The following is an 18,514-nucleotide window of genomic DNA, read 5'->3' as shown; positions in this document are numbered from 1 at the left end:
CCTCCTGCATATCCCTGGCTCCTAGGCAACCACTCTCTGCTTTCTGTCACTATAGACCAGTTTCCATTTTCTACTACTGTATACAAATGCAATCATATAATGTGTTACTTTTCTTTGTCTTTTTTTGAGAAGGAAGAGTCTGGCTTCTTTACTCAGCATAATTATTTTGAAAGCTATCAATGATTTTATGTGTAGCAGTAAGTTCATTACTTTTTATTGCTAAGTCGTATTCCATTGTTAAGATATATCACAACAACTTTATTCTCCATAAAGCTGCTACAGTGCTTCCTTTTCTCTTGAATTACTCCTATTTTATAGATAAAGAGATGGAGGCATTTTGAAATAGTTTCAGAAAATAGTTTTGTGGTTTTTGTTTTTTTTTTTAATGAAAAGCTATTTCAAAATAGTTTAAATAAAGGTCTTACAGAATGTTAATAGCAGAGCTGGGAGGCATTACATGCTCTGAACGTAGGGTTGAGAGTGACATTCTTAATTGCAGTACTGCCTCTTCTAAATAGTAGTTTGTTGATTGATTTTGTCACTCTTTCCAGTAACTTGTCATTTTTCTTGCTTCATTGCCAGTCAACAGTTGTGTTAAATTTGAACTCATGTTATCTTTGGTAATTGGGATTCCCTCCCTAGTGGCTCAGAGGGTAAAGCATCTGTCTGCAATGTGGGAGATCCAGGTTCCATCCCTGGGTCGGGAAGATCCCCTGGAGAAGGAAATGGCAACCCACTCCAGTACTCTTGCCTAGAAAATTCCATGGAGGGAGGAGCCTGGTGGGTTATAGTCCATGGGGTTGCAAAGAGTCGGACATGACTGAGCAACTTCACTTGTTGATTATCTTTGGTAGTTACTGTAATTGGATCTATCATGGAATGGTTATGAGGATTAGTGGTCCATGTAAAGCGCTTGGAGCAATCTCCAGTGCATAATTCAAGAAATCAGGTGTTATTATTGGGGGATCTCCCACGATGAGTTTAGAACCCTAAAAGTAGTAACATATTTGAAAAGAGGAACAAGCTAACAAAGGAAATTGCAAAGTCATAGTTAGAATAGAGAGTTAGAATTAGGAGAGGACATTGTCTCAGAATCCAAGAGATAGTTAAGTCCAATCTTTGTAACATCTTTCAAGTTTAATACAAATGTTTTTAAAGATTAGAAAGCATTTCCTAAATTTAATAGTTCTCTGAAGCCCGGTCCACTTGATCATTGTTTTTTTTTCTTTTCTTTTCTTTAGCTAGGAAATAACTCAGCAAATGAAATGTCTCATATGTAATTTCATTATAATTAAAATGATCTCAAGGGAAAAGATGTCAGTTATTTAGTACTCTGAATTTCAACCAGTCCCTCCCATCCTTCTTTATTCTTAGCCTCAGGTCTTATTCAGACCATGTCCCTGCAAAACATTTGTCTTTCAAGCCCTCTCCGAAGCTCTGCCACACTGATTGGCTCTCTTCTTAACTGTATCCCCTCTATACAGTTAGTGTTTAAGCTAATAGTTTTCAAACTTTTTGACAATAGTTAAGATACATATTACATTGTGACTCAGTATACATGTACCTATATGTGAGTGTGTACGTAACAAAAGCACACACCTGTATATATTTTTCTTCATGCAGTATATAAAACCTTTGCCCTGCTAAATGTGTTCTGTTTCTCCTCTACACTGTGTCCTCCACAAATTTTCTCTTCTGTTTCTTGACTCGTGACTTTTTCCCCTCCCCTCATCATTTTAGTCTCTAGCTTTTAGAAGTGTAACATATAACTAATACTTGGTTTTAAAAAGAGCCTTCCTCAGAAGATGCTTTTTTGAAATAGTAAGTCTTCCAGTATAGCTTTCAAGATTAATATAGAAAAGATTACTACTGTTTCTATAAGACTCAAGTATAGCACAGAAGTGATAACATTTATAATTTAGAGTTAATTTTTAACAAAATTTTAATAGAACCTCTGTTTCCTTCCAAACACTTTGGAAGGAAAATTTGCTGTAGTTTAGATTTTCATGTATACAGCTGACTGCTTTTAATTTGAACTGCCATTTGCTTATAAAGACCAGAAATGAGTTGACTGGTTAAAATTTGTGCTTAATTTAAGAGGTTAGCATTATGCCAGTTGATTTTATTTCTTTGCTTGAGTTGACGTGCTTGTTAATATTCCAGGGAGGGAAAAAAATCTTGTAGCTCTAGGTCAAAAGATCTGGGATATGCACAGTGTTTCAAGAAGGCTTTTAGTGTGAAAAACCCCATTACTCATAATTTATAATGGTTCTAAAAATTCAAAAGGCTATTCTCAACTTAAATGCTTTGCTTCAAAATGCTGTGCTACAAAAAAAGCACAGTGATTTTTATCTCTCTTTAGTTTGAATGAATATATTCAGGTTCTTGTTTCAGCATGAAAAATTGTTCTATGATTGAATACTTGTTTTGGAAACTCTCTTTAGACTGTGCTACTAAAGCTGTGTCTTATTTTTCTTACTTGAGTGATCTTCACTTCTTGCTTTCTTTCCAGGAATCTGGAAAGATTAACTGTTGCATAAGGGTCTCACCTGTCCTGCACAAGTGTGTGGGCCTAAAATTAGCTTGTTTGGCTGATAGAGAAGCAGCTGTGGCTTTTTAAATCCTGGATCTCTAGAAAGTTTCTACTGAAGTATCTTTGGCTAACTAGATTTTCCAGAGTAGTTAGGGAAACAGTTAAAGTGAGTTACTTCAAGTCTGCCTTTTCTCTTTTTTTTTTTCCCCTTTTTGTTCATTGTTGAGGGAGGGGAGGTGTCAAAAATGTTTGCCACTGTCAACATCTATATCTTGTACCAGCAACGCATTTTAGCATCAGCACGGTGACCAGAAACCAGTAGTATCATGTTGTAGAGGAATTAACCATTTACCTACATGAAGTGTCAGATTCATGGAAGTCATCTTTGAGTCTTCCCGTTCCCTTAACCCCAGCTTTCAAGTTAGCAAGTCTTACTGATCCTATCTCTAAAATATGTCTGGAATCCAAATACAGTTTGCTGTCCCCATTGCTATCCCTGGTCCTCCATTACTTCTTTGGACCATTGCAGTAGGCTTTTAATATTTTAATAAGTCCTTACTTCGCCTTTGCCTTTTTCTAGTACTTTTCCCAAGTAATAGCCTTAGTAACCTTTTTCAAATATAAATATGATCATGGTTGTCATTCCTTCCTCTATTTATAGCCATTTTGACTTTCCATTGTATTTCGAATGAAAACCGAAGTTTCACATCCAAGTTCCTTTCCACAGTTTATAGAGTAGGCCCCTGCCCGTTGTTCTGACCTCATTTTTTGCTCCCTGTGTATATAGTCTCTACCCTCAGGTGATCTGCTTTCAGTTCCATGAACACAGCAAGCTTTTTTCTGGCCTTTGTACATACCTTGTAGATCCCCGTTTAACCCACGCAACTAACTAGACTAAGCATTCTGAAGTACCACTCCATTCCAGAGGCTTCTCATTTCAACAGAAATAAATTTTAAAATTCCAGGTTCTGGCTACAGCCCCTTTTGACTTCATCTCTTACCAGTTCTGCTCCAGCCACTGTGACCATTTTTTCCCGTTGGCAGGAAACATGTTCCTGTCTTCAGGCCCTTGTAATTCACCTGTTCCTTCTGCTTGGAATGCTTTTCATCAGATCTTTGTGATGCTGCTGTCTCTAATTCAATCTCAGTTCATTGTTACCTCTGAGAGAGGCCCTGCTTGATAATTAGCTAAAGCCACCCCAGTCCTTTAGGCTAGGGGTCCCCAACCCCCCTGACCTCGGTCTGTGGCCTGTTAGGAACTGGGCTGCCCAGCAAGAAGGGATCAGTGTGGGTGGTTGAGCAAGGGAAACTTCGTCTGTATTTACAGCTGCTCCCCATCGCTAGCATCCTGAGCTCTGCCTCCTGTCAGATCAGTGAAGGCATTAGGTTCTCATAGAAGCACAGACCCTACTGTGAAATGCACACGTGAGGGATCTAGGTTCCCTGATCCTTATGAGAATCATCCCCAAACCAATCCCACTCCACCTCACCCCCAGTCAACGGAAAAATTGTCTTCCATGAAACCAGTCCCTGGTTCCGAAAAAGGTTGGTGGCCGCTGCTTTAGGCATGATCACGCTTATCTTAGTTTATCTTTGTCACAGTATTTTTAGTGTCTAAATTTACCACATTTTAAAAATGTGTTCATTCTTATTCCTCCCCACTAGAGTATCAGCTTTTTGAAGGTAGGGTCCCACCGGTCTGATTTGTGGCTGTATGATCACTCCCTACAGCAGAGCCTGGCAGATGCAGATGCTGGATACGTATTTGTTGACTGAATGACTGACTGATTCTGCTCATACTTCACTTTTCACTCAACCTTCAGCATCACATCTAGAGAGAGGACTGCCCTGATTACACTATCTAGATTCCTTCCTCCCTCCCCTTTACATCATTCTTGATCATTCCACCCTGTTTACCTTGTTAGCATTTGTCACAATTTGGGATCATATATATTACTTGTTCCTTTCCCCCACTGGAATGTAATCTCTGCAAGAGCAGTTACCAGGCTTTGTTTGACTTTTGACCCTTTTGGGAAGATGAAGATGAGTATAATTTAAACTCATGGTGTTTTGGGTGTAGAGAAGTTGCGTATTAGTGAGGAAATCCAAGTCTTGTTAAAATAAAACTCAGTGTGGACTTCCCTGGTGAACCAGTGGTAAAGAATCCGCCTGCCAGTGTGGGGAACACGGGTTCGATCCATTGTCTGGGAAGATCTCACATGCCTCGGGCAACTAAGCCCATGCACCACAACTGTTGAGCCTGTGGTCTAGAGCCTGGGAACCTCAACAAGAGAAACCACTGCAATGAGAAGCCTGTGCACCACAATTAGAGAGTCGTGCCCGCTAGCCACAACTAGAGAGAGCTGGTGCACAGCAATAAAGACCCAGCACAGTCGTAAATAGGTAAAAAAATTAAAAAAAAAAAGTTAATGTAAAAAAAAAAAAACAAAAAAAACCTTAATGTGAGAAATTTAGCATCTTAATTTTTAAAGTAAGGAATAGCTTCATTATGTTACCAAAAGCATAAAGTCATGAAATTTGAAGTCTCTGCTTTGCTGAGCAGGTTGATGTTGTCTCTGGGCTGTTCTAGTGCTGTTAGTGCCCGTACTAAGAATAACTGTCATAATAGCATCCAGAGTACACAACTTCCTTGACCCTGTGTGTGGGACTAAACTATTAAGGAAATATGCTATTTTCGTTCCTAGGAATGTATCACTCCTTTCATTATGTGTCAGTGGGAAAAAATAGGGTTTTATAACAGTCTCTTAGCTGTGCATCTATTATTTTATGTAAGGGAAATTCTATTGCCATTAATGAATAAGTTCAGAAACATAATTATACTACATAGGCAGAGAAGAAAAAAATTTTAATAGGAGAGGAAAACGGAGTGATTTTTGAAAACAGGCTTAAAAAAACCTGTAATATGGGACATAAAAGATAATGTGAACATGCACAATGTATAATTGCTCTTCAGATAAGAAACACCTGCTTTTGGTGATTGGAGTCAACCAGTCTTTAGACCTGGGTGTATGTGTGTATGTAAACCTAAAAATAATTTGACTGTGAATTAGCAGCTGGGGCTATTTGTTCCCCTGGGCAAAAGGTCACAATTAGCCAAGAGGTAGTGAGACAGGGACTATCTAGTTTGAAATAAGTTGTTGATTGCCTTAACAGTTGTTAGGGCTGGTATTAGGATCTGGGAAAAGGATAATTTAACAGACTTGACAAGGAGAGCATATAAAAAAGAAGGAAGACAGGGTGGAAGAAGTTTTGGAAAATGGAAGAGACAGAAATCAGAGAACAGATGGAGTAGTATGCCATTAATCAAAACAAAAACTCTGAACCTGAATAATGATTATCTTTTTGGAGGGGCCGTTAATATTTCAGTATCTTTTATATTAGTGTTTCATAGCTAAGCAGGATTATAACATAAAATTTCCTCTCTAGATGCCACTGATTTAAATTTAGCTAAGTAGTTTTGACATACTATTGAGGTAATGGAGATAAAAAATTGTGGTGTAAGAATGTATATAAATACATAAATACAAATTCTTATGTGTGTAGTCTCTTAGTAGTCTAACCTAATTCTAGGATACAACATAGAAGAACTGATGGCATATCTATTTGATGGTTTTCTTAAATGATATTTGTTTTGATTAAATTACATTTTCGGGGCAGTTTTTTTGATAAATACTGTGTATTCTACAGTGAACAAGACAAATCTCTGATGGGACCTACCTTTTAGAGGTCCTGGGAAGCAGTAAATAAATCTATAATAAGTGCTTTGCAGAGAAGTGAAGTAAAGTAAGGAGGTGGAGTGGAGAGATATTGGAAGACTATTTAAAATTGGAGGACAGAGAAGACCTCTGATAAAATGATGGTTAAAATGCAAAGATGAGGTGTCAACCATGTATGTGTGTGCCCTTGTGAGCATAGCCAATACAGAAGCTGTCAGGTGAGACCAAGCTTGTGAATTTGGGGACATGAAAAAACATGGCTCAAGCTATCAGGGAAAAAGAGTGCCTCAAAGTTTGAGGGGCTGGTGAAAAGTGCAAATTCTGTTAACACTTTGTAAACTTCAGGGCAAGGGTTTTGGAATTGGTTGTGGTTATAATGAATCGTCATTGGTATGTTTAGTTTGTATTTTAAACTGTCATGTTTTCCACTTGTTTTGTGATGACTTTGAAGAATAATTTACATACCTTACAATTCACCCATTTAAAATGTAAAGTTAGTTTTTTAGTAACTTTCCAAGGTATATTCACCATTGTCACAATTTTAGAACGTTTTTATACTTCTAGAAAGAAACCCATACCTTTTAGCAGCCTCTTCCCATCCTGTCCAAACCATCTTCAGTTGGGGCAACCACTAATCTCTGTAGACTTTCCTATTCTGCATGTTTCATTTAATTGAGATTATATATAATATATGCCAAAGTTAATTGAAACTATATCATCTGTTTAAATGCAAAACTATGAGACTTTGAGAAGAAAACATAGGAGAAAATCTTTGGGAACTAAAATTAGGTGAAGAGTAGATACAACACTATAAACCACAATCCATAAAGATTTAAAAATTAATAAATTGGACTTCAACAAAATTAAAAATGTTTGGTCTACCAAAGACCCTTTCAAAAGAATGAAAACGCTAGTTAAAGACCTGGAGAAAATAATTCTAAATCAAATACCTGACAAAGGACTTTATGTAAAAAGAACTCTCAACACTCAGTAGTTTAAAAAGAAGAAAGAAGTAGGCAAACCGTCCAGTTAGAAGACATATAAAAGACACAGACAGACATTTTACTGGAGAGGATATATGGATGACAAATAATTACATGAAAAAATGTATAACATCGATTAGTCATCAGTTCAGTCCAGTTGCTCAGTCGTGTCCAACTCTTTGCGACCCCTTGGACTGTAGCACGCCAGGCTTCCCTGTCCATCACCAACTCCCAGAGCTTGCTCAGTCTCATGTCCAGTGAGTCGGTGATGCCATCCGACTATCTTACTCTCTGTTGTCCCCTTCTCCTCCCACCTTCAATCATTTCCAGCATCAGTGTCTTTTCCAATGAGTCAGTTTTTTGCATCAGGTGGCCAAAGTATTGGAGTTTCAGCTTCAGCATCCGTCCTTCCAGTGAATGTTCAGGACTCATTTCCTTTAGAATTGACTGGTTGGATAGAGAAATACAAATTAAATTGATGATATCACTGCATGCCCTATTAGAACAACTAAAATAAAGTACAGTGAGATCACCAAATGCTGAAGAAGATGCAAAGAAACTAGGTCTCCTACATTGCTAGTGGGAATGTAAAGTAGCACAGCTGCTTTAGAAAAGTTTGGCAGTTTCTTATAAAGTTAAACCTGTCCTTATCATCTGACTCAGCAGTAATATTCCTGGATGTTCATCCCAGAGAAATGAAAACTTAGGAACTTAGAAATGAATAGTCATATCAACTTTATTTGTAATAGCCCAAAACTAGAACAACCCAAATGTCCTTCCATGGGCAAGTGATTAAACAAATTGTGATACTTCCATACAATGGAATACTACCCAGTAATAAAATGAAACAGACTCCTGTTACATGCAACAACTTGGATAAATCTCAAGGGCATTATGCTGGAAAAAGTAAATAACCATTTGAAAAAGTTGCAGTCAAACCAATGCAACATTGTAATTTTCTTTCCATTAAAAAAAAAAAAACCAAGAAGATTGTTTTATATGACATTCTAGAAATGGCAAAATTACAGAAAATAGAAAACAAACTATTAGCCAGGGTATAGGGGCTGTTGGAAGTGGAGGAGTGAGTGATAGAACAGTTTCCTGCTTTCTTTGTGGTAGTAACTACACAAATCTATATGCCGTAAAATTGCAGAGAACAATACATGTATGTGCATACACAAGTGCGTATAAAAAAGTAAACTCTAAGGTCTATAGATTGTGCCAATGTCAATTTGTACTGTGATGTAAGATGTTGCCATTTGGGAAAGCTGGATGAAGGCTACACAGGACCTCTTTGTACTGTTTTCTGAAACATCCTGTGAGGGTATAGTTATATTAAAACAAAACTTTAAAAAAAAAGTTTGCCGGGAAGGGACACAGAAATGCAGTGTTAGTTGGAGGGGTGTGGAATTGGAAGTGAGGTTTTTTTGTTTGTTTGAAGTTTGCTTTTTTAAGAAAAGATAGGGGAGACCTAAGCATGTATATATGTTAATTATAATCCATAAAAAGAAGAAATTGGTGATGCAAATGAGGGGGAAATTACAGGAATGGAATTTCTTAAATCTTTGGTTTGAAGTCATTGAAAAATACTACTATTTACATGTTTTTGTCTTGTTATTTATAAATGAGGTTATCTATACAATTTTTGTAAATGATTCTAAAGATAAATATGGCTCTAATATGGTGTATTCCTTTAATGTTCTAAAAATTCTACATGCTTTTGTATTACATTATAGAACTAGATCACTAAATAAATAGAATTCCTACAGATTTTACACTTGGCTGGTATTCATTTTTAAATAACTTTAAGAATTTGTGTGTCACTTTATACTGTTTTCCTGTTCAGATTTTCATCCAGTACTGGTAGGTTTTTAATTTCCTTAGACTAGTCAGTATTTATATGTATATGTTTATGAATAACCTTGTTTACTATTTCAGAGTTAAATGTGGTTTGCTTGTGTTTTGTGTCACATAGTGGATTTTAATCTCTATTTTTACCAAACTAGTCTACTGTTCTGCCTTTCAGCTAGAACATAGTAATATCAAAATGCTCAATACAAATTATTGGCTGTTTATTTCAGGGATACAGCAGGCCAGGAGCGATTTCACACCATTACAACCTCCTACTACAGAGGAGCAATGGGTATCATGCTAGTATATGACATCACCAATGGTAAAAGCTTTGAAAACATCAGCAAGTGGCTTAGAAACATAGATGAGGTAAGACTTAGAAATTGTATAAACTCTACATAAACACACATTTGTGTCCTTGGTTAAGAAGAATAAATATTTCTGTTGATCTTTAGGATATAGTGTTTGCTATCATTATTGTTGAGTATTTTCACTTGTTACATGGTAATGTTATTTTTAGCCTACCCTTTTCTTAAAATTTTCGGCAGATCTGTTTTGAATCCCGTCAAGGGCAATTAACAAATTAACCCAAAAACTCTGTACAGCTATCTTATAAGATGGCCCCAGATGGAAGCTACCAGTGCTTTTACAGACTTCTCTAAGTGAATTCTTTCTTGGTGAATTTTATTTTGAATGAATGAATTACATTTTCAGTAGTAATTTTTAAAACGTATTTTTGGAAATTGCCTGGTGGTCCAGGGGTTAGGACTTGGCACTTTCACTGTCATGGTTCAGATTTCATCCCTTGTCAGGGAATGAAGATCCCACAAACATGTGGTGCAGCCAAAAATAAGTAAGTCAGTAAGTATTTTTAAGTTAAGGAAGTACCATATCCCTTTTAGACATTTTGAAAGATACAGACTACTAATAAGATAAAAACCTAACCAAGAAAATAGTGCTGTATCATTTCATGTGAAGATGTCAGTTTGTTGGTTGTTTTTTTTTATGTTAATCTGTATTTATTTTTGTAATATAAATGATATATTGTGTGTCTGCACACACACACATATGGAGGGGTAATAAAATTTTTAACCATGCAGTTACCGTCCCAGGAGATTGTTATGAGACTATTCCATATATGACACAGATCTCTTCCCTAGTAACAACAGTGTTGGTGGTGGTGGTGGTTTAGTCGCTAAGTTGTGTCCGACTTGCAGTCCATAGACAATAACCCTCCAGGCTCCTCTGTCCATGAGATTTTACAGGCAAGAATACTGGAGTGGGTTGCCATTTCCTTCTTCAGGGAAGATATCAGTTTTTACACAGTAAAGTTGTATGTTGAAGCATGTTTGTTTTCTGTGCTACAGCATGGTAGCTTTTTGTTGAAATTATTTTCATGTCTTCTTGCTGTCTTCTATGCTTTGAATTCTGTCAAGACTAACTCTTGGGAAATCCCTGGCAGTCCAGTGGTTAGGACTTCTCATTTCCACTCCAGGGGTCTCAGGTTCCATCCCTGATTGGAGAGCTAAGATCCCATCATGGCAAAAGGGAAAAAAAAAAAAAGACTAACTCTATAAAGCAAGTTTTGGCTGGAAACATAAAGACCAAATCTTTAATCCAATATTAAACCCAAGGTGATGATACTACAGTGGTTCAGTTCGTCACTCAGTCGTGTCCTACTCTTTGCGACCCCATGGACTGCAACACACCAGGCTTCCCTGTCCATCACCAACTCCGGAGCTTACTCAGACTCATGTCCATAGAGTCGGTGATGCCATCTAACCATCACATCTTTTGTCTTCAACCTTTAATCTTTCCCACCATCAGGGTCTTTTCTAGTGAGTCAGTTCTTTGCACCAGGTGGCCAAAGTATTGGAGTTTCAGCTTCAGCATCAGTCCTTCCAGTGAATATTCAGGACTGATTTCCTTTAGGGTAGACTGGCTGGATCTCCTTGCAGTCCAAGGGACTCTCAAGAGTCTTCTCCAACACCACAGTTCAAAAGCATCAATTCTTGAGCACTCAGCTTTCTTTATAGTCCAACTCTCACATCCATACATACTAATGCAAAAACCATAGCTTTTACTAGATGGACCTTTGTTGGCAAAGTAATGTCTCTGCTTTTTAATATGCTATCTAGGTTGGTCATAACTTTTCTTCCAAGGAGCAAGTATCTTTTAATTTCATGGCTGCTGTCACCATCTGCAGTGATTTTGAAGCCCCCCAAAATAAAGTCTGTCACTGTTTCCATTGTTCCCCCATCTATTTGCCATGAAGTGATGGGACCGAATGTCATGATCTTAGTTTTCCGAATGTTGAGTTTTAAGCCATCTTTTTCACTCTCCTCTTGTACTTTCATCAAGAGGCTCTTTAGTTCTTCTACGCTTTCTGCCATAAGGGTGGTGTCATCTGCATATCTGAGGTTATTGATATTTCTCTCGGCAGTCTTGATTCCAGCTTGTGCTTCATCCAGCTCAGCATTTCTCATGATGTACTCTGCATATAAGTTAAGTAAGCAGGATGACAATATACAATCTTGACGTACTCCTTTCCTGATGTCAGTTTCCCAATTTCAGTCACCTTTTCCATTGCTACAAGAAGTCTGTTGGTATTTAGTAATCCATTAATGACATAGATTTTGAAACAAAAAAAAGCCTTCATTTTTAAGTTTCTTTTGTGGACAGTGACTGCAGCTATGAAATCAGAAGGCAATTGCTTCTTGATAAAAAAGCAGTGAGTAACCTAGACAGTGTGTTGAAAAGCAGAGATATACTCTGCCGACAAAGTTCCTTATAGTCAAGGCTATGGTCTTCCCAGTGGTCACTACAGTTATGAGAGCTGGACCTTCAAGAAGGCAGAATGCCAAAGAATTGATGCCTTCGAACTGTGGTACTGGAGAAGACTCCTGAAAGTCCCTTGGAGAGCAAGGAGATCAAACCATTCAGTCTTAAGGGAGATCAGCCCTGAATATTCACTGGAAGGGATGATGCTGAAGCTGAAGCTCCAGTATTTTGGTCATCTGTTGTGAACAGACAACTCATTGGAAAAGTCCCTGATGCTGGGAAAGATCGAGGGCAGAAGGAGAAGAGGGCATCAGAGGATGAGATGGCTGGACGGCATCACTGATGCAATGAGCATGAACTTGGGCAAACTCTGGAGGATGGTGAGGGACAGGGAGGCCTGGCATGCTGCAGTCCATGGGTTGCAGAGAGACGGACACAACTGGGTGACTGCTCAACAACAACAAAAGCCTTTATTTCATAGTTGAGCCAAGTAGTATGTGTAGTAAGAGCAATTTATATAGAGAGATTATGCATTGTTGTTCCAACAACTAATTTTCCAATTCTGTGACATCAGGTAGATATCCTACAATTTACTCCTATTTTGACACTTAACTACCCAGTCTCAGTGTCACTATCAGCGGAATGACAAGGCAACCCATGGGATGTGCAAAATACCTCACATCGTTCATCTCTGGCCTAATGTACCTTTCCCTGAGTATCCCTGTAGCCACAGAATTGTGTGCTTTGAACACAAACAGTTTTTAATTTTGATGAAGTACAAGTTATTTTTTCTCTTTTGTTGCCTATGCTTTTGGTGTCATATCTGAGAAATCACTGCCAAATCCAAGGTCATAAAAAAATTTCCCCTATGTTTTCTTCTAAGAGTTCAATAGTTTTAGATCTTGGATCGATTTTTTAGTTCATTTTTGCATATAAGTTAAAGATCCAATTTCATTCTTTTACATGTTGATATGTGGTATTTCTAACACTATTTCTTGAGAAGACTGTCTTTTCCCCCATTGAATGATCTTGGCATTCTTGTCGAAAATCATTTGATGGTGTACACAAGAGTTCATTTCTGGTCTCCCTGTTGTGTTCCTTTGCCCATGTCTGTTATACCAGGAGCATACTGTTGTGATTACTGCAGCTTTGTAGTAAGGTTTGAAATAAGGAAATAAGTATGAATCTTGCAACTTTATACTACTTTTCAGGATTGTTTTGTCTGTTTGGGATCCCTTGAAATTCCACTTGAATTTTAGGATGGATTTTTTATTTGTGCAAAAGGTGTCATTAGGATTTCAGTGGAGCAACATTTGTTTTTATCTGATCTCTCTGCATGGACTCCCTTAGCATTGTGACTTTTTGAGACTTTAAGAGCTCTATAGAATTTTTAATTAAGGCTTCTTATAGGGTCATATACACATTATCTGAAGTCATGATCCAGCCTGGATTTACATTCTGTATAAGAAGTTCCATATGTCCTCTTTTGCATATTTTGTACATGTCCTCTGTTGTTGAGAATGTTTCTAGAAAGTAGATAGCCTCCTATGGGGAAAATAATAATTTGACCAAGAATATGTCTTAGAAATTGTATTTATCTTTCTAGGTAATTTAAGAATTTGTGTTGTCTTTTAGCATGTGGTTTTGAAATCACTGGGCTTTCCTGGTGGTTCAGATGGTAAAGAATCTGCCTGAAATATGGGAGACCTGGGTTCAGTCCCTGGGTCAGGAAGATCTCTTGGAGAAGGGAATAGCTGCCCACTCCAGTATCCTTGCCTGGAGAATTCCATGGACAGAAGCCCTGCAAGCTACAGTCCATGGGGTCACAAAGAGTCACATGACTGAGCAACGAGGTCACTGCTTTAAAACTTTCAGACTATAGAAATGACACCATAAGTAAGAGAAATAAAGTCATTTTTGTTAAGCCACAATTTTATGATAGTGTGTGAACTAAACTTTTATTTCATTTTAGCATGCCAATGAAGATGTGGAAAGGATGTTACTAGGAAACAAATGTGATATGGACGATAAAAGAGTTGTACCTAAAGGAAAAGGAGAACAGGTAAAAAGCTCTGAGTGAGACATCTTTGTGAAGATGATGTTCTATTTTTTTTACAGTAGAGGTAATGGAATGCTATTCATATCCTTGAAAAAAATGCTGTTGAAAATGATAGCTTATCATTTGAGTGGATTTTCTATTTGTTTTTTAAGGAGCTTGAACCCTTAAAATAATCTGTTCATTTTAGATAACCTAGTTGAGACTGCTATCTTTGGAATAATATTACTGTTTCCTTTAGGAAGCTGAAGTCATCAGTTGGTAACCTATACTTGATAATTCTGTGATATTTTGCTTCTTTTTTAGATTGCAAGAGAGCATGGTATTAGATTTTTTGAGACTAGTGCAAAAGCAAATATAAACATCGAAAAGGCATTTCTCACATTAGCTGAAGATATCCTTCGAAAGGTAAATTTCTTTCTTTACTGTTTTTTTACTGCTAAGGTGTCGGGTGTCAACAGTTGAACATTTTCTTGTTTTCTAAAGTACTAGATTTACATACAAAAATTGAATTTGGGTGGTACATTTACCCATCACCGGTATCTAATCCTCCAGAGAGAAGAAAGGAGCAGAGAGCTATGTAGAAATCTCAGTCTTTAGTTCCCAATTTCATACTCCTTTTTCCAGCTTTTTGTTTGGTCCATGGTGTTGTGGCTCTTTTTGATTAATTTCTCCTATATAACTTTTGCCTTCCCATTAATAATTTTTAAAAATTCAAGAGGTGAATTTATTCTGTACTTAATTGCTACAGAATCCCTATTCTTTTATGTAGTCATTTCTCAGATGTGCCAGTGAAGGGGATGTATATGCTATATACTGAGTGGAGTAAGTCTGTACCCAAATTAAAAGCAGGAGGAGAAGGGGACAACAGAGGATGAGATGCTTGGGTGGCATCACTGACTTGATGGACATGAGTTTGAGCAAGCTCTGGGACTTGCTGATGAACAGGGGAAGCCTGGCATGCTGCAGTCCTTGGGGTTGCAAAGAGTCAGACACGACTGAGTGATTGAACTGAACTGAACTGATACCCAAATTTCATTTACCCAATCATTTAAACGTGTGAGTTTAAAAAGAAAATGCTGAAAATTGATCTCAGGGAATTCATTTTACCTCACGGTTAGTTTCTGGGTTTAATTTGTGAATTGCAGAAGTTGCCAGTACAAATAACTTGTAGCAAAATTGGGAAATCAGATATTCATGTTTTCCCTCAAATGACTAGATAAAATACACAGATTTGAGCCCTGGACACTCTATTAGTCTTCCGGTATATTTAAATGCACATAAAATAGAGAAAATCTGATACAATCCTGAAGGAGAAGCAAACTATATAGGAGAAAAGGAGAAAATTTAATTGCTTCTGGTAACCTTTCTGTTTTTATACTTGAAATATCAATATCTGCCCCCACCCCAAATAAAATCATTCATAAACCCACCACCTATGGGTTGCTGTTGTTAAAATTTTGGGGTCTCTTATTTTGATCTTTTCCTGTATCAGCCTTTAACATGAATTATTCAACTTTGCATTCTGCCCCACCATATTTCCTTCATTGAATGTTAGTAGTGTATCATCATAAAATTGCCTTTTTAAAACAGTGCTATGGTAATACAAGCTCCAGTCTCAAAAGGCAAGTAAAACGAAACAGAAAAGGGCTATTTCACTTCTCTGAAGTTGGACATGATACAGCATTAGTTTCAGTATATGCATGAAATATGCATATGCATGGGGGTTTTTTTTGTAAGTACTAAGTACTCAGGGCTCAGATCTAAGAGGTAACATACCACTCATCACAAGAGGTAGGGCGGAGGAGATTTCAGAAGTTCTACAAAGGGAAGCCAGGAGGCCTGTGGACATTTCACAATTGGAAGAAGACGACAAAATGAAGCTTCCATTTCTTTCCTTTGCGTGGAGGAGAAAACGTATCTCATATGACTGTAATTGCATTTTGTTACATAAATTAACATTTATGGGAATATTTCTGTTGAATCTTGGTGTATCCATGGCAGTGTTTTTTCACGGGTTGCTCTCCTTGTGTGTTTGTTGCAGACCCCTGTAAAAGAGCCCAACAGTGAAAACGTAGATATCAGCAGTGGAGGAGGTGTGACAGGCTGGAAGAGCAAATGTTGCTGAGCGCTCTGCTGTTCCATCAGTTGCCATCCACCACCCTGTTTTCTCTTCTTGCTGCAAAATAAACCACTCTGTCCCATTTTTAACTCTTAAACAGATATTTTCGTTCCTCATCTTAACTCTCTAGTCCACCTGTTTTATTTGTTGTTTCATCTGTGACTGCTTGCTGACTTTATAATTTTCCTCAAACAAAAAATGTATAGAAGAATCATGTCCGTGAGTTCATTTTTAAATGTACTTGCTCAGCTCACCACTGCATTTCAGTTGTATTATAGTCCAATTCTTATCAACATTAAAACCTATAGCAATCATTTCAATTCTATTCTGCAAATTGTATAAGAATAAAAGTTAGAATTAACAATTTTATTTTGTACAACAGTGGAATTTTCTGTCATGGATAATGTGCTTGAGTCCCTATAATCTATAGACATGTGATAGCAAAAGAAAAAAGCCAGGAAAACACTCATTTTCGCCTTTAATATGTAAATGGGGTTAATTTTGTCCTGTGCCTTATGTGGAAAGGAACTTATTTGGTTTTTCCTTTTTTTTTGTTTTGGTGGAAGCATGTGCAGGAGACATATCATCGAAACATAAAACATTAAAATGTTTGTGGTTTGCTTGGCTGTAATTTTCAAAGTAGTTAATTGAGGACAAAGGATAATACAGAAATGATAGCTTTGGTTTGCTGAGTCTCATTTTAAGTGGCCTTGATATTTAAAACTATTCCTGCCACCAGTTCTTTTCCTTGGCCACTTTTTCCTTGTGTCTCTTCCTGCATGCTGCTTTATTTGCTTCTTCCCCACCACCCTGTGGTATGAGTTATTTAAAAATGAAAGGGGTAAACTAGTGGGTTTGTGGAGTTTAACATAAAGCACTGATTTAACTTGCTAAGTAAACTGAAAGATAAATCCTAACTGCCTACTATCAAATGTCAGTTAACCGTGTCTTCACCTCATTTTCTCACTCCCCTAAAGCTTCTGTCCCGGATTCCTTCATTTGCTGTTGACTTCACGTTGCTCTTCTCTTTCCCCCTTTGTTCCCCTTCCTGTCTCTCTCCATTGAGTTTATGAAATGGAAGAGTTAATTGCATGCACTAGTGTTTGGAGGGTGTTGTGGTTTGTCTTTCTAACTAAGTGTATAGCCTATTCACTTTCCTAGAATAAATATCTTAACCTAAATTTGAATAGTCTCCATTTTGGCAACTCCTCTAGCAGTTTGGTAGCCCAGTCAAAGTTGTTTTAAAAAGGTGGGAAGGAGGAGTGAAATTTATTAACATGTTTGCCAAATATATTGAGATTTGGCCTACAAAGAACACTTTTTCAGTGTTAAGTTGTCTTTACCTTAAGATTTAGAAGTACTTGAGGCTGTTACTGACTTTAAGTCCTGTCTTCACATCACTTTGGAAAACTTGTATTACCCTGGATTTGAAAAAAAGAACAACAAAGGCTTTTCATGTAAAGATAAGAAACTCTAGGCTCGCTCTCGCCCTGCCATTTTTTCCCCTTCATTTTTCTAGTTTGGCTTCACTGCTTATCATTAGAGTAGGGTAAGTTAAGTTTGCTATGCTGCTAGCATCCTAAGATGATACCTTTGTTGAAATAATTGTGAATAGCATGATTCATTTCTAGCAGAGGCTGAGTTTAGGACAGCAGCTTCCATTGAAAAGTCTTTCTGTGTCGTGGATAGCATTTTAATGACCTTTTGGCCCACGTAAACAACATAGGCACATATCTGCTATGAACACCCATGAATTTTCAGATAGTGCCCTAAAAGTGATTTTATATGCCTCACTGGTGGTTGTTGTTAGGTTTTCCCCTCACTTGACTTTATCATTGTTTACTACTAGTAAAAGCAGCATTGCCAAATAATCTCTAATTTTCCACTAAAAATAATAATGAAATGATGTTAAGCTTCTCAAAAGTTTTAGGTTAAACCTATTGTTAGATTAATTTTTAATGTGTTTGTTGTTTTCCTTTATCTGGAATGTGGCAGTAGCTTTTTTACTTTTAACCCTCTTTAATCCTTACTCAATTCAGTGACTTAAGGTTTGAGAGCTAAACACTGGGATTTTTGGGTAACAGACTGACAGTTTTGTTGTTTGCAATAAATTATAATCGGCATTGTACATAGAAAGGATATGGCTACCTTTTGTTAAATCTGCACTTTCTAAATATCAAAAAAAAAAAGGGAAATGGAGTATAAATCAATTTTTGTATAACCTGTTTGAAACCTGAGTTTTATTTGCTTAATAATAGGGCTTTGCCCCTTTTTCTGTAAGTCTCTCGGGATCCTGTGTAGAAGCTGTTCTCATTAAACACCAAACAGTTAAGTCCATTCTCTGGTACTAGCTACAAATTCGGTTTCATATTCTACTTAACAATTTAAATAAACTGAAATATTTCTAGATGGTCTACTTCTGTTCATATAAAAACAAAACTTGATTTCCAA

At 37.2% G+C, this 18,514-nt stretch overlaps 1 protein-coding gene across 1 annotated transcript in view; it reads left to right on the top strand.

Moving 5' to 3' along the window:
• The window catches only part of RAB10 (RAB10, member RAS oncogene family), a 63,016-nt gene extending 44,502 nt beyond the window's left edge, over nt 1–18,514 (top strand). The window contains exons 3-6 of the mRNA XM_043469161.1: nt 9,335–9,473; nt 13,858–13,947; nt 14,248–14,349; nt 15,986–18,514. Of these exons, the coding sequence (XP_043325096.1) occupies nt 9,335–9,473; nt 13,858–13,947; nt 14,248–14,349; nt 15,986–16,069 (415 nt within the window). The 3' untranslated portion in view covers nt 16,070–18,514. The remainder of the gene's footprint in view (nt 1–9,334; nt 9,474–13,857; nt 13,948–14,247; nt 14,350–15,985) is intronic.

This window comes from Cervus canadensis, chromosome 5 (assembly GCF_019320065.1).
Source record: "Cervus canadensis isolate Bull #8, Minnesota chromosome 5, ASM1932006v1, whole genome shotgun sequence".
Classification (NCBI taxonomy): domain Eukaryota; kingdom Metazoa; phylum Chordata; class Mammalia; order Artiodactyla; family Cervidae; genus Cervus; species Cervus canadensis.
The sequence above is the reverse complement of the archived record's forward strand: the minus strand, read 5'-3'. Positions and strand labels throughout refer to the sequence as shown.